The sequence below is a fragment of the Cottoperca gobio genome, chromosome 20 (assembly GCF_900634415.1).
Source record: "Cottoperca gobio chromosome 20, fCotGob3.1, whole genome shotgun sequence".
Classification (NCBI taxonomy): Eukaryota; Metazoa; Chordata; class Actinopteri; order Perciformes; family Bovichtidae; genus Cottoperca; species Cottoperca gobio.
In genome coordinates, this window is record NC_041374.1 from 7,435,860 (window position 1) to 7,451,337 (window position 15,478).

At 39.8% G+C, this 15,478-nt stretch overlaps 1 protein-coding gene across 1 annotated transcript in view; it reads left to right on the forward strand.

The window, feature by feature from the left end:
• Positions 1-15,478, forward strand: part of LOC115025484 (glycogen debranching enzyme-like) — a 52,738-nt gene that overhangs the window by 14,634 nt on the left and 22,626 nt on the right. The window contains exons 10-20 of the mRNA XM_029457778.1: positions 73-212; positions 1,336-1,523; positions 5,524-5,647; positions 6,061-6,236; positions 7,092-7,193; positions 7,716-7,865; positions 8,228-8,378; positions 8,771-8,895; positions 9,131-9,240; positions 9,363-9,497; positions 14,523-14,653. Coding sequence (XP_029313638.1) covers positions 73-212; positions 1,336-1,523; positions 5,524-5,647; positions 6,061-6,236; positions 7,092-7,193; positions 7,716-7,865; positions 8,228-8,378; positions 8,771-8,895; positions 9,131-9,240; positions 9,363-9,497; positions 14,523-14,653 — 1,532 coding nt within the window. The remainder of the gene's footprint in view (positions 1-72; positions 213-1,335; positions 1,524-5,523; positions 5,648-6,060; positions 6,237-7,091; positions 7,194-7,715; positions 7,866-8,227; positions 8,379-8,770; positions 8,896-9,130; positions 9,241-9,362; positions 9,498-14,522; positions 14,654-15,478) is intronic.

Here is a 15,478-nt window from a genome sequence, read left to right on the forward strand (position 1 = left end):
AAGGTGTAATAATACCTGGTTGTATATTATGTTTTTGATCTACATCTCAGTCAATTACTGTGCCCCCTCCAGGTATTTCATCTTCCCTTTTAAAGAGATGACCTTTGATGAAGAAATGCAGCTGATGGAGCAGAAAGAGAAGGCGTGTCACTTCCTGGCCCATGATGGCTTAGTGAAAGGAAATGACCCGCTCAGAAACTTTGCTGAACCAGGTAAATAAACTTGTCAGAGGTATTTGGTCAACAATATTGACCCTAACAATATCGTATGGTTGACTGTGATTTTACAAAAAATATTTGCACAATGAAATCGGAGTAATAATCATCAGAAATGTGGATAAGTTATCGTTTTTATGTTTCTCATTTTATGAACGACTTCAGGCATTTTTTCAAATTTCAATGAAATCCCACTATTAAAAGAGGAAAAATGGAAGAAACCTTAGGGAAAGTAACTGAGGAGGGAACCCTCTCCCAGGCCAGACAAACTCTTAAATGTGGAGCTGGTTCCACAGTAGAGCAGATTGATAGCTAAAGGCTCTGGCTCCCATTGTACTCTTAGAGACTCTAGGAACTACAAGTAACCCTGCAGTCTGGGAGCGCAATGCTCTAGTTGGGTTATAAGGTACTATGAGATCTTTAAGATAAACTGGAGCCTGAACATTAATGGCTTTGCAGGTCAGGAGAAGGATTTTAAATTCTATTCTAGATTTTACCAGGAGCCTCAGCTGTAATCACTACATACACAAACCTTTCACCCTTTCTCTAACTAGGAATGTTGGTATTGGCTGTGGCACGAGCACTCAAAACATTTTTTCTGAAGTAAAACTATCAACTGTGAATAGCAAAACTATTATACAGCACAGTAAAAGTTGTGCATTCAAATTTTTAGAAAGAAAGGCATTATCAGCTCAATGTACTTAATTTACTTAGCATCTGTTCAAGGTGGAGCTTTTAATTCTAATATAATTCTTTGTGAATAAAATCTGAATTTGCAACGTCACCGGTAACATTTATCTGTCAGGTAAATGTAATAGTTCAATGTTTTCGTCTGAAGTAGACATACGTAGAATAAAGTTGAGTTATATTTTTGAAGTGCTTTGGGGTCCTTATTAGTTATTTTCAGGTACAATGACTGAGAATAGTTACATAATTCAATATTTGTCATACCTAAACATCAAGAAACCTACTCTATAAGCACTAGTAAAGGTAAAAGAAAACCCATAGGGTGTCTTTTATGTGACCAAATCTCCACAAGCAGTCATTCAAATCACACAAAATGTATAGAGAGATATTTGCACTACCAATATACCATATCTTCCTTTCATATTGTCTGCAGGCTCACAGGTCTACTTGCGGAGAGAACTGGTCTGTCAGAGTGACACTATCAAGCTTTGTTACGGAGAGAAACCGGAGGACTGTCCTTACCTGTGGGCTCATATGAAGACATACACAGAGATTACAGCTACGGTCTTCTCTGGTGTATGCATGGTCAACTGCCTGTCCACCCCTCTGCATGTGTCTGAGGTATTCTCTAACTACTCTTCCTTTTGTAGTGCAAGCTCAGCTGGCTGATCATAATATTCCTGAGCAGATACTGTTTAAGGGGTTATATGGAACATATCTTGTTTTGTTGAAATGAGTCATGATATATCTTTCATCCATGAGACCAGTAGCATTGCTACTCCTCCTGTCCTCCCCTTCTCCATTAATAGAGTATGTAGCTCTAGTTGCTGAATTACCTGGCATCCATAGTAATATCCAAGACATCCTAATTAGAAACGATTAATGCAACAGCTAAACCACACTAACACTGGGCAGAAACTGTACGAAGTAAGCAAGATTTTTCACACCGAATTGGACTAATTTTGGATATAACGCTTGTTGTTTGATATTTAGTTGCGGTTTTAAGGACAAAATCTTTTAAGATACAATTATTTAAGATTAAAGTAATGAACAGCCATCAGAAGATTAAAGTAAAGCAGTGCCTAGAGCGATAAGGACCATGTGCCAGAGACAATGCGCTCCCTGGTGCGTACAAACATGTCAGAAATGCCACCCACAAGCATGTTTTGACTAAACCCACACAGTTTAGACACAAATTAACTACAGACCTAGTTTTCAAAAGGCAACTGACAGTTAACCCTTGTGCTGTCTTAACATTCTGTATACTCCCCTTGTCCTAAGAGTAAAAAATGACCCACCTCCACTAAACCTCTTATATAAAGCAGCTCCATTTAATATTCAACCCAAAATCTATTTTGCATGAAGAAACAACCTGTAATTAACCACACACTTTATAAATGTCTTAGTTTTCCCCTTTTCACATTGCAAAAAGACTGCATTTTATTAGTGGACTCCACTCGTTTTCTTTTACAGCACACTTGTTATAATGGTTTTCTTTACTAAAGTAAAGGAATATTATTACCATTTCATTGTCTAGCTTTAGATAGTACTTATGTAGCCTAAGAAAGTAAAATAAATGTGAAAACAATTGTTTTGAATTAAACAGAAACAACATAAGTGAAATTCTTATATACGGTACAGTAACAATTTAACTGCAAAATAGTAGTTTTTCAACAATTTAAAAACTTAGGTCATGGGTGGGTAACGATGCACCTTCCCAAATAAGTTGTTATTTTTCTGAGATCAATTAGTGTCAGTCTGTCTGTCTGTCTGTCTGACTGTCTGTCTGACTGTCTGACTGTCTGTCTGTCTGTCTGTCTGTCTGACTGTCTGTCTGTCTGTCTGACTGTCTGTCTGTCTGTCTGACTGTCTGTCTGTCTGTAATTTTCAAAAATGACTAAGACAATCTTTGTACCCTGGTGGTGTACAGCTCCCATGGAATAATAAACAAAAACACTTTTTCAAATTTTGGGCTCACTTTAGGAAAAGTAATCAAATTTCAAGTCGTTTAGGGTTTTTTCTCTGCTGCAAAACATTTTACCTGTGTAGACATGCAAGTGATCCACTTGCATCCACACATATCAGAGATCTGTGCACAGCGAGCAGAGGATACAGAATAAACAAAAACTTCAGGCAGGCATTCATGTTGTGTTTACTGGGCTCTGTTTTAACGTTTACTGCGAACAAATCAAACCAAATCCGGATACCACTGCGTGTCACCACTTAAATTTGAATCCACTAAAATGACTCTGACATCTGCTAACAGGGTAAGTGATCCGTATGCTCTTTCTGTGGCCCCCCTCTTGCCTCAGGATACAAGGAGTATTGTACTTAACACCCTGGCCCAACCTCTTCAATCTCACTCATGCACATAAAAAGCTGTCTTCTCTTCTACACTGTTCTATGTTGGACTGTTACATTGTGTAACTGTCATCTCTGCTTTTCACAGCAATAGGTTTATGTTGTTTTCCAGTTTAATTTCCTCAATTAATTTCAGGTATTGTACTGTTTTTGGGCCATCTATGCACTTATGATGTACTGTGGTGTGCTTTGACGCATTGGCGAGGTATGGTTATTGTTTTTTCCGTGAAGTGGATGTATGTTTGTGACTGTGGGTACCATACAGATCCAGTAGTGCATGGACCATATCCTGTGTCACCCCTTATCCCCTGGTGTCAGCCTTAAAGGATGAAGTCTATACAAAATAGAACATAAGCTACATAGCGTTACTCAAGATTCTATGAATAGGCATAGCCCTCTACACTGCTTATTTTAACTAGATAGAGATAGATAGATACTTTATTCATCCCAAGGGAAATTTAGGAATTTAGGAAATTTAAAACTAGCTGGAAAAAAAAGCCGTTTTGGGAGTTGATTGTCCGGTCTCAACACATTTTATGGACGATGTGGGACCAAGGTAGGCCCACACAGAACATTGGTGTGGACTAAAAGTCTTCAGTATTACGTCAGCGAGGGATAAACCCACAAGGGATAGCCTTGGAGGGCTGTGCCCTCTCATAGAATCTGGAGTTACGGTATCTAACTAACATACTTTCAGAATGAAAATGCCTAACTTGCATCCATCCTCGGGAGGCTTTTACAGTGAGGAACAGAAAGTCCCGTTTATTTATTGACTCAAACATTGCTCAACCATTTTCTACTTGAGTAGACATAATAATGGGACAACTAAAGAAAATTGCAGATGACCATTTAATACTACCACTGACTCTGTAGAACAACTTGTCAATTTAGGAAACCATATACCAGCCATATACTAGGTTTTGACCTAGTCTCGTTTCTTGTTATTTAAGTACAGTGGCCAACCGCTTATATAGATAAAAAAGCTTGGGGCAGAATCATTCCTATATAAATGCTGTATACATTTTTACTTTACTCCCTTGATACTTTGCCTCACGGTAACATGTTTGATTCCGACTGGCTATCTGAGGCTTGTGCTACTGCACATTGAAATCAGGACAAGAAAAGGAAAACAAATTTTCTCTCAATGATCAATGTAGTCTCCTCGAAGCTTATTTTACAAACTGCCAAAAACAACCTAGCAAAATGAAGTAGCAAAACTGGGTGTTCCTTAGGTTATATGGTGTAGTCCAGTGGTCCCCAACCACCGGTCCGCGGACCGGTACCGGTCTGTGGGTCATTTGGTACCGGGCCGCACAGATAAAAAAATCACCGGATACATCTGTCTGTGCATCTGTGTCTCTTGACACATGTCAAGACGCTCGTCTATCACGTGATACTTTACTTCAAAAAATTAAGCCCACAAGCAACAATGAGTGGAAAACAAACGTCTTTAAAGAGCTTTTTTGGAAAAGGGAAAAGACCCAATGAGGAGGCATTTAAAAGACAATATCAGGAGTCCTACATAAAATACGTGTTTATCGCTCCAGGATTCTCATGTGCCGCTCTGCATAATATACAGGCTCGCACATGAGGCAACGAAGCCTTCATAACGGCTTCGCCAGCACCCGCCGTTAAAAGATAAGCTCTTGGAGTTTTTTGAAAGAAAAAAACATGAACAAGAAGGACATAAACAATTACTGATGGCCACCACATCAACACATGCAAGTGCACTCAGAGTGTCATACTTAGTGAGTAACTGTATTGCTAAGAGAAGAAACCTTTTACTATTGGTGAAGAATCTATCCCCCTATATTGGACCGGCTCGTTGCAGAGACACAAGCTCAGGGCTCCCACTAATTCAGTGTAATGGTGAGTTTTTTTATGCACTTTATATTTGTTTTTATGCCGGCCGTATCGTTTTATTTCGTCATATTTATTCCCCACCACCATATTCCTACAAAGAACCACTAAAATATGGAAAGAGGGAGTAACATTCTACCCAAATAGCTGCTGCCTGGGTTCTAAGGAAACCATGTATCTAATTTTGCATCTAGAAGAAGCAGGGTTTAAAATGTATTATTGAAAATGTTTTTGTTGGTCCTACACAGTCAAGCCATGGAGAAGGTTTAGGCCCCTCTTATCATCCCCAGTCTAATCTAATCCCAGGCTGCTATAATGGGTTTTTAAGGAAACGCACATTAAACTATGGTGGACGGACTCCAGATTTATTGCTTTGTACTTTATGTGTTGGTCCTTTTAGGTGATGCTTGCAGCAGCCAGATCCATCAAGCCTAACCTCTATGTGATAGCGGATATCTGTACCGGCAGTCAGCTCTTTGACAATGTCTTTGTAAACCGCCTGGGAATTACCAGTTTGGTGCGAGGTACTGACCCCGATCCCGTCTATATATGTATATGTATATATATATATATGTATATATATATATATATATATATATATATATGTATATATATATATATGTATATATATATATATATATATATATATATATATATATGTATATGTGTATATATATATATATACATACATATACATATGTGTGTATATATATACACATATGTATATGTATATATACACATATGTATATGTATATATATATATATATATATGCATACATGTATGTGTATACATATATATGTTAAGCAGAATTTTTTTAATGGGTTGCCATGTTTCACTACTACTTAGTGATTGCATGTTTTCATATACAGTAAGTCTTTTCATCATTACTGACCTGGCTGATGTGATGTGCAGTAGCTTCTGTTCGCTCTCCTTCAGATACTGTGGATACCGCAGAGAGTCAGGAGGAGGGGGGCTGTCAGTCCTTGTTTGGCAGGGAGCCTGTAGGAGCCTTCGTCCAGCCCAGCCTTCGGCCTTTGATCCCAGCTGTCACTCGCATGATGTTCATGGACTCGCATGATGTTTATGGCCCCAACAATCAAAGTCCCAACCAGGTTTGCTCTCATCTAGAATATAGATAATACTTCAACATATTCTAGTACTACTTACTGACAATATCTCAGGAATGCCTTCAGGGAATTTCTCCAAATTTGGCACAAATGTCTACTTGGACTCGGATTAGATTTTGGTGGTCAAGATCATTGTGACCTCACTTTTGCCCCATTCTTGTGAACATGATTTCTCAGGTACACATTGGGGAGCAACACAATAATTAGTATGCTAATTATGACTATTTTACAAAAATGTCTAGGAAAAAATGATGAAGTAATCACATTTTGGACATAAATAGATGTAAACTGTAACTTGACTGGTTGGCGGAAGCTTACAACTTGGCGGTAATTCTAGATACAATTATGTAATTCGCTGCCTCTTCAAATTTCTGAAAAAGTTCCATTCTTAAAAAATACATTAAAACATGCTAAATTATTGCAAATGGAGTGACATTTTCTTTGCAAAAAATGCGGTGCTTTTTGATACCTGGCGCACATTTCACAAATGTTTTGTTTTATGCTTTTTTAAAGACTGTTGAAGATTGAATTGTATGAGATTGAATGTTCAGAGTTATAGTTGGGAAGAACACAGCTAGAGTGGAAAGGAGCAGCCACATCTTCTTTAAAAGGTTTCTTAAACTTGCTCCATCTTCCACAATTTTCACTTAACATACATCATTTTAAGTAAACATGTAGAAAAATGTGTGCTGGTTGCAATTTGTCTTCGTAAGGGATTCTCCATTAATACGATTTCTTAAAATAGATCAGGATGTCTTAAAATAAGATACAAAAAATGCGAAGTGTGCAGTTATTGAATTATTGATTTTAACCATATAGGCCACCATTGTGTTTTTTCAGAAGAGTTCAGTGTACGACTTCTTGCCTAGATCTACACTGGTTTCTATGGCCTGCTGTGCTACAGGCAGCACCAGAGGATTTGATGAGCTGCTTCCTCATCAGGTAAGATCAACTGCTGGTGTTAAATGCATTACATTTATATATTATTTTCTAGTCTACCCACCTGCCATCATTCACCCATCGTTCCCTCCTCGCTCTGTCTGACTGTAGGTGTGTGCGCACATGTGTGTGTGTGTACAACAGAGCGGAGGAGAGAATGTGAATGCGCAAAGTAGACAGTAGACACTGTACATAAATTAGATAAATACCATAAGTATTTAGATTATTTAATAGAAGAGCACCTGTTCAATGTGAAAAGTGAGTTGTAAATATAAACAAAATCCATTAAAAAATACTTGAATTTCAGGGGGGAGGGCGCATATGATAAAACACTGGGTTTTATCATATAGGCAGCATGTATAACTACAACAAATACAGTATAGTCTTTACAATGTTTGATTGGGCTGATCTATTAATCTACATAGATATACCATGGTCCTTTCTAAACCTACCATTGAAGAAATTAGTTTTCTGATCTGTTTTGTTTGCTGGGATTCAGGGATTGACCCTTACTGTGTTGTACAGATCTCAGTGTTGAGGGAGGGTCATCAGTACACTTGCTGGAACTCTGATGCCCAAACATCTGACCAGGTCAACCTGCAGACTGGGATCCTGGCTGGGAAGCTGGCACTGAACAGGCTTCACCAAGAGCTGGCTGCTGAGGGCTTTACTCAGGTCTGTTCTCTCATTAATAGGAAGTATGAAGATTATCACATTTGTATTAGTGGTTATACTGATGCTTGTTGATAGTGGGTTTCTGCTCAGAGAGAGTATGAGGGGTTGGGCATGGACAGAGAAAGAGAGGGGGCTAATACTAATTAGGGCTGTCATATTAACATGGTAATTTTGATTAATAATAAACATGATAACATGTTAAAATAAATAAAAGAAGTATAGTAACGTAAGTAACATATAATTGTATTTCATGCTTATCTTAATTGATTGATCTACCTATGTTACTGTAAGTTGCTGCGTGTTGAATAACACCACCTTTGTTGCCAAAAAAACATCGCATTTTGTCCATAATTGCATCCAAGGTGTATGTGGAGCAGCTGGGTGAGGGCGTGGTTACAGTGACCAGACACTGTCCCAGCAGCCACCAGTCTGTGGTGGCTGTGCTGCGAAGGGCGATCAAGAATCCAGAGACAAACCATTTTACAGATGATGTTCCACCTTTGTTCATACCAGGTGATAGTCTTGTTTTTGTATAATTGTGTGTATTTTTGTAAGAGAAGAAAGAGGGGAGAAAATTTTAACATTCTATTAAAAATGGCCGACTTCCTGTTGGGTTTTAGTTATTTTACTTCTCACCATATTACATATACCTGCTAAATTTCATACATGTAGGTGAAACCTCAAAACCGACTTTGTCAATGCTCGAGCCATAGTAAAAGGCAAATAACGGTTACAACAACATTGAGATGAAGTTGACACCTATAAGCAGCAGCCATGGCCTTGAAGAGGTACTGGGCCCTTAAGCGCTTATCTTTATCTTATCCTATCCCTGAGAGGCACACTGTCTCCACTTTTAAAGATTCCAGCTAACCTGGACCCTTTTGTCCTTTCTCTTGCTTTCATAGGTTGTATTAAAGAGGTGGTATTGGAGGCTCTGACCATTGTGAGGAGCACCAACTCCAACAAAATAGATGACAAAAACCTCAGTGGCCTGCCAGAGTGCACTGTAGAGATCAAAGAACACATCCAGGTATAGACATCAGTCCTCTTCAGTTGTGCTGGAGTCTTCATTTAAAACAAATTCTGCATTTCTGTCTCTGCAATGTGGGCAACACAACGAAAACATTCTGTATGATTAGTACATCTTCCAGAGAGCAGAAATGGTATATATTATATTTGTATTGTAACAAATAGTTTACAACACGGGAAAACTCTTCCATGGTATATACAATTCATACTTTAAATCATTTCAAAATATTTTCCAGCTGAAGGACAGTAAGGTGGTGAAAAAGGCAGACATGGTTTCAAAACACAACAGTGTTGTTCAGGAGATAGTGTTTGAGAAGTTTACACCAGGCTGCATCATCATCTTCAGGTGGGTCAACATGTGGATGGAGTAAAAGAATAGTTCTGTGCGCCGTTTGTGAGAATCATTTGTTTCGTTTTATATTAGTCTGGCTGGGTTTGGTTCTACTTATGGTTTGTGTTCTTCTCCAGGGTGACTCTGGAGCCCGGGTCCCAGGAGCAGCTGGGGGCTCTGAGACGCCACCTGATCCAATTTAGTCCTCAGTACCAGACTGGCTCCATGGCTGAACACAGTACACCATCTATTCTCACCAATCCCTTGATGATGTTTGTATGCCTCAACAACTAAAATAACAATAACAAATAGTAATAATCATGATTGTAAACATATCAGTATTGGTGCAACAATCTGATATCTTAATTTAGAAATGTGATGTTGATGCATGACTTGCAAAACGTGAAAAGCAGCTTTGATGATAGTATTATTTGTTTTGGGAAAACCTTGATGACAATAGCTGTGTCCCAATCGGTCAAAGCCATCTGAGGCTGCATTTCTAGACAGATTGCGTAACTGTGGCCGCAACAAGGCTGTTCAATTTCGAAGATTCCTTCAAATGCTGCCGACGTATTCAGCGTTCTTTTCCATTCTTATTTGGAAGACACAATTGATGGATCTTTCCCCCAGCCCAATGTATCCCAAGTGTTCCTTGACCCTACAGCAACCGAAGAGGACTACATTTTTAAATGTAAGTATTGTGTTTCAACTCACTCAAATAGTTGTGCTCAAACGATAGTGATGCTAACTAGTGATGGTAAATAGTGATGCTAACTAGTGATGCTAACTAGCTAGCTGCTGGACTATTTACTGCAGCTAGGCTGCTCACATCTGTCCTAGTTACAATAGTCTTTTAAATTCAAACTCTTTAAAGTTCAAAGGTTGATCTTTCCAAGATTGTGGCAATGTTTTAAATAATTTATACTTCATATTACGTACATAAATCGACCATAGTGAACACATTTTGACAGGTCGTTGACCCTGCATGGTTTACAGTAACATTACAGTAATCAATCGCAAATGTTGCAATTGATTACACTGCCAACCAGAACTTGGTTATTTTTGCTGCTTAAGCTGCTTCTGTTTGTTTTTGTATAGACATTTCCTTTTGCTTTAGGGACAAATGAGTGTAGGAGGTAGGGTGACAATAGCCCATTTAATATCTCCATTTCATTTGAACTTAAGGTCACAGTTAAATAACCTCATCGAAAGCCCATAATAATAACAGAACCAGCGATTGGGCAATATCCTTTTTTATTTGTTTGTTTTTTTTGCGCCATGACAGAGCAATCTGTGATTGTCACCTTTTTTCTAATCTTTTTTTGACCCAAAATACAGCATTCAAGTAAATTATCTCTGGGGGATTTTTCTCTCTGTACTGCTGTGTCACCTTTTCCAATCTTCCTAGGTTCGCAATCCTGTATAAACATGATTGATACACGTATCCCTCTCTTGTTTTCTTTCTATGATTAGGACAATTCTGGAGAAAATGGGCCTGCTGGGGAAGGTGAGTCCCCTGCAAATAAAAAAGGGACGAAATAAATAAAAAACTACACAGCACATCACTAGAATGGAGCTGCCATCCATGGAGGACCTCGACACCCAGTGGTGATGAAAGTCAAAGCAATTATCGGGGACCTCATCCACCCAAGCCACAAACGGTTCTGCCTGCTCCCGTCCCACAGAACCCCCACAGCCATAGGGACTGTAGTACTCGTGAGCTCATCACTAATGTCACTTTACCCGTATATACTTTTACTTACTCTTTTACAAACTGTTTGCATCTCTGTGTATATAGACGTATTACTTCTCATTGTGCATATATATTTATTAAATTCCTGCTTACGTTCAGTTTATTAATTTGCAATACTGTCTAGACTATTTTTTAACCCTCGTAGGATCTTCGTTTTTTAGTCACACCCAGGGTCCTCGGGTCAATTTGACCCGGCTCATGTTTAACCATTCTAAAGTAGTTATAAACCCAAAAATTCCTACTAATATAGTTGTGTGTCTTTCAGGCATTTTCAGACAATAGAAGGGTGTTGTGGCTACCACGCATTTACCATTAATAAAGAGCTACTCAAATGTATTTATATATTCATTTAAAAAAACACATACATACATATTTCAACTGCTTGTTCTGAACATAAGAAAACACTTCAGGGTTGATAAGGTGTGTGTCAGGGTGTGTCTGTGTCAGTGTGTGTCCGGATCAGTGTGTGTGTGTCTGTGTATGTCTGTGTCAGTGTATGTCAGTGTGTGTCTGTGTCAGTGTGTGTCTGTGTCAGTGTGTGTCTGTGTGTATGACTGAGTCAATGTGTGTCAGTGTCAGTGTATGTCTGTATCTGTCAGTGTGTCTGTGTCAGTGTGTGTCAGTGTCTGTGTCAGTTTGTGGCAGTATGTGTCTGTCAGTCTCAGTTTGAGTGTGTGTCTGTGTCAGTGTGTCAAAATGCAATGTTTACTAGAAAATACCAATATGTCTAACATTTTCAAAGAAAGAAATGGTCTAAATTTCACTTCTGACCCCTTTTAGCCTCCACTTTCAATGGCTGGGTCAAATTGACCCGAAGACCCTGGGTGTTATATGTTGATGCAGGGGGGTAGCAAATGCATGAAATGTACCATTTTCACATCACATGTTTAGTACAGTAAATAAAACAAGCAGAAGAAGTTTCATAGAGAAAAAATATTTTTTACATACTTTTCCTTGATGTTGAAATTTTAAAACGGGTCAATTTGACCCAAAGACCCCGGGAAGGTTAAGTTAAAATTATAGCCCTATATTTTATCTTGCACTATTTCGTGTCTTACATTCAGATTTTTGATTTTATTTGCGGGAGTTTCTTTTCATAGATATTTAATGAACAATGTTGCAGGGTGCCTGAGGCCCATTATTTTCAATCCCAAACGGCTGCTTCTCTAATTATTGGAAACATGATAAGAATACTTAAAATATAAATTATATTTGTTTTAATTGTACAAGTTAATAAACACACTTTTTCAGAAATTTGTTTTGCTGCTGTTGTTACCTGGCATCATTGAATTGCTCTGCTTGGATTGCAAGTAATCATACCTCAATCATATATGTCTTGGTTGACACGCCTCGTCAACATTGCGTGGAAGTCTGGGACAGTGCCTAGGGGTTTGCAGACCGGGGTGGTGGTTCCCCTATTTAAAAAGGGGGACCAGAGAGTGTGTGGTGAGGGGGTAACTTCTGAGGGCCATCCAATCCCTGTACGCCCAAAGCGAGAGTTGTGTCCGGATACTCGGCAGTAAGTCGGACTCGTTCTCAGTGAATGTTGGCCTCCGCCAGGGCTGCGCTTTATCACCAATCCTGTTCGTGATTTTCATGGATAGGATATCGAGGCGTAGTCGTGGAGGAGAGGGGTTGCAGGTCGGTGACCTGAGGATCTCATCGCTGCTCTTTGCATATGATGTGGTCCTTATGGCATCATCGGGTCTGTGACCTTCAACAGTTACTGGATCGGTTCGCAGCCGAGTGTGAAGCGGTTGGGATGAGGATCAGCACCTCCAAATCTGAGGCCATGGCTCTCAGCAGGAAACCGGTGGATTGCCTACTCCGGGTAGGGAATGAGCCATTACCCCAAGTGAAGGAGTTCAAGTACCTCGGGGTCTTGTTCGCGAGTGAGGGGACGATGGAGCGAGAGATTGGCCGGAGAATCGGAGCAGCGGGGGCGGTATTACAGTCACTTTACCGCACCGTTGTGACGAAAAGAGAGTTGAGCCAGAAGGCAAAGCTCTCAATCTACCGGTCGATCTTCGTTCCTACCCTCACCTATGGTCATGAAGGCTGGGTCATGACCGAAAGAACGAGATCACGGGTACAAGCGGCCGAAATGGGTTTTCTCAGACGGGTGGCTGGCGTCTCCCTTCGAGATAGGGTGAGAAGCTCAGCCATCCGTGAGAGACTCGGAGTAGAGCCGCTGCTCCTTTACGTTGAAAGGAGCCAGTTGAGGTGGTTCGGGCATCTAGTAAGGATGCCACCTGGGCGCCTCCCTAGGGAGGTGTTCCAGGCACGTCCAGCTGGGAGGAGACCCCGGGGAAGACCCAGGACTCGGTGGAGAGATTATATCTCCTCACTGGCCTGGGAACGCCTCAGGATCCCCCAGTCGGAGCTGGAGGATGTGGCCCGGAGAAGGGAAGATTGGGGTTCCTTACTGGAGCTGTTGCCCCCGCGACCCGAAGCGGTAGACGATGGATGGATGGATAGTTAAATACCCTTTTTATTTAATTTACATTGGTAATTAAAATTACGGTATAATTACATAAGAAGTGGAATAACGGAGGTCTGCCGGTCCTTAAGCAGTCTTACATTACATTTGAATAAATATTAGGCCTTAGAAAATGTTTTATTGTATATTTTGTTCAGCTGAACTGAACCGCAATAAAAACCTTTTAGTGTGTTCTGTCTGGTTTAGGGAAAGAAGGAGAAGAAAAATTGTAAAATAAGCAATAGCTAGATATAAAGTTTTGAGCGCTTAGATAGATAATCCCTCCAAAACATTACTGTTAGCTAATGGTACACAGCTTAATCAATCTTATTTTTGCCTTATTCAGCCTGAGATATCATGCACCGTCAGTAAAGCATCTTCAATAAATGTAAAAAAAAAAAAGAAGAAATTACAGTAACATTTCTGGCTCCATTTAAACTAAGTTAGCTTGTTGAGGAAAAACACTTGCTTGTTGCACAAAAACACAAGATGCAAATCTCAAGCACATCATTCACAGGGTACGAGAACAAACGAGCACACAAAGGGACAGAGGGAGAGAAGGGAACACAGCGGTGCTTGTGGGACAACAGTTATTGAGAAGCAATGGCTTAAAGTTAATATTGTTATTCTTGAAGGCAGGACTAATAATCTTAAATAATGCATTGAGACTGAGGCCGACCTGCCAACCGGATAATGGAAGAATAAGCAACTAAATAAGAGTTACGTCTTTGAGTTTTGAGGTAAGAGGTAAGAGACCTCAACAGAATTATGATTCACTTACAATTTTCGGAGTTGGCGGATGTGGCCCGGAGAAGAGAAGTTTGGGGTTCCTTACTGGAGCTGCTGACCCCGCGACCCGAATGTTGTTTACCGAAAGAATGTAAAGTTTTCTGAATTAGTTGTCACAGGCTTCCCGGCTGTCACTAGCCTTAAAATGTGTTTTGCAGTATATGACACTTTGTGCTTTTATCAGTGCATAGATGCATTTTCTCTACCCTTCTTCTACTTACTGTCTACCTGTCATTCTTTGTCATAGTCATTGCTGATATGCTCCTACCTCCTCAGCATCATGTCCAAGCTGACCCTGGCTGAAATGAATGTGCTGCTGTACCGCTGTGATGCCGAGGAGAGAGAGGATGGGGGAGGATGCTACAACATTCCTTCATGGTTACCTCTCAACTATGGGGGTTTGCAAGGTACTTAAAGGTCCAATGTGTAAAACCGAGCCACCTGCTCCAAAGAAATAGAGGGCAGCATTTCACCTCTATTTTTACTGTGTTCATACAATCTACATTTACAGTTGAGTTATTTAAAGTGCCAACAGATATATTTTTTTGCTTCAACTTATCATTATGAAGTATATGTTGATTGCATGTATACATATGTAATTGCTGTAGAATGACACTATCAGCGTTTTCAGGATTCAATTCTGTCTGTTCTCCCTTTCACAATAAAATATGCACTGCCTACCACAGAGCTTTTCGCTAAAAGGGCAATTTAACAAAATAGCTTCTGCTGAACAAAATAGCTACAGTAACTCTTCCAAGGTAGTGGAACAACCAGAGTAATGTTAACTGTGGAAACTACCCGGCAAAAGAGCCCCGTTGACGAAGAAGGCGAAGAGGGAGAGTGATTGAAGCGTTCTTTTACTAAGCTAGAACATTAAGTAACAAAACCTACCTTCTTCTTACAGTTAATGCTACCAGGTGTTTTACTCTGCCTTTATCATAGCATTGGGATCGGGGTTTCTAGTTCATATTGGGATTCTTAAGATTGTTTCTTGCCTTGGACAGAAAAGTTTGCCAGGCTACTAGAGGTAGCCATGTTGCTAACGATATATGAACAAGTTATTTAAACCTCTTGTTCATATGAAAATCAATGGACAGAAAATATGTTATCATCGTCTCCATTGCACAGTTTGTTTGAAAACAAATGCAGTGTGTCCTGTGTTATTGGTAGCTGAAGAAAACAGAAAGCGATGTGTAGAGGCAGCAACAGGGATTTTGCTGACTGCTAACAGA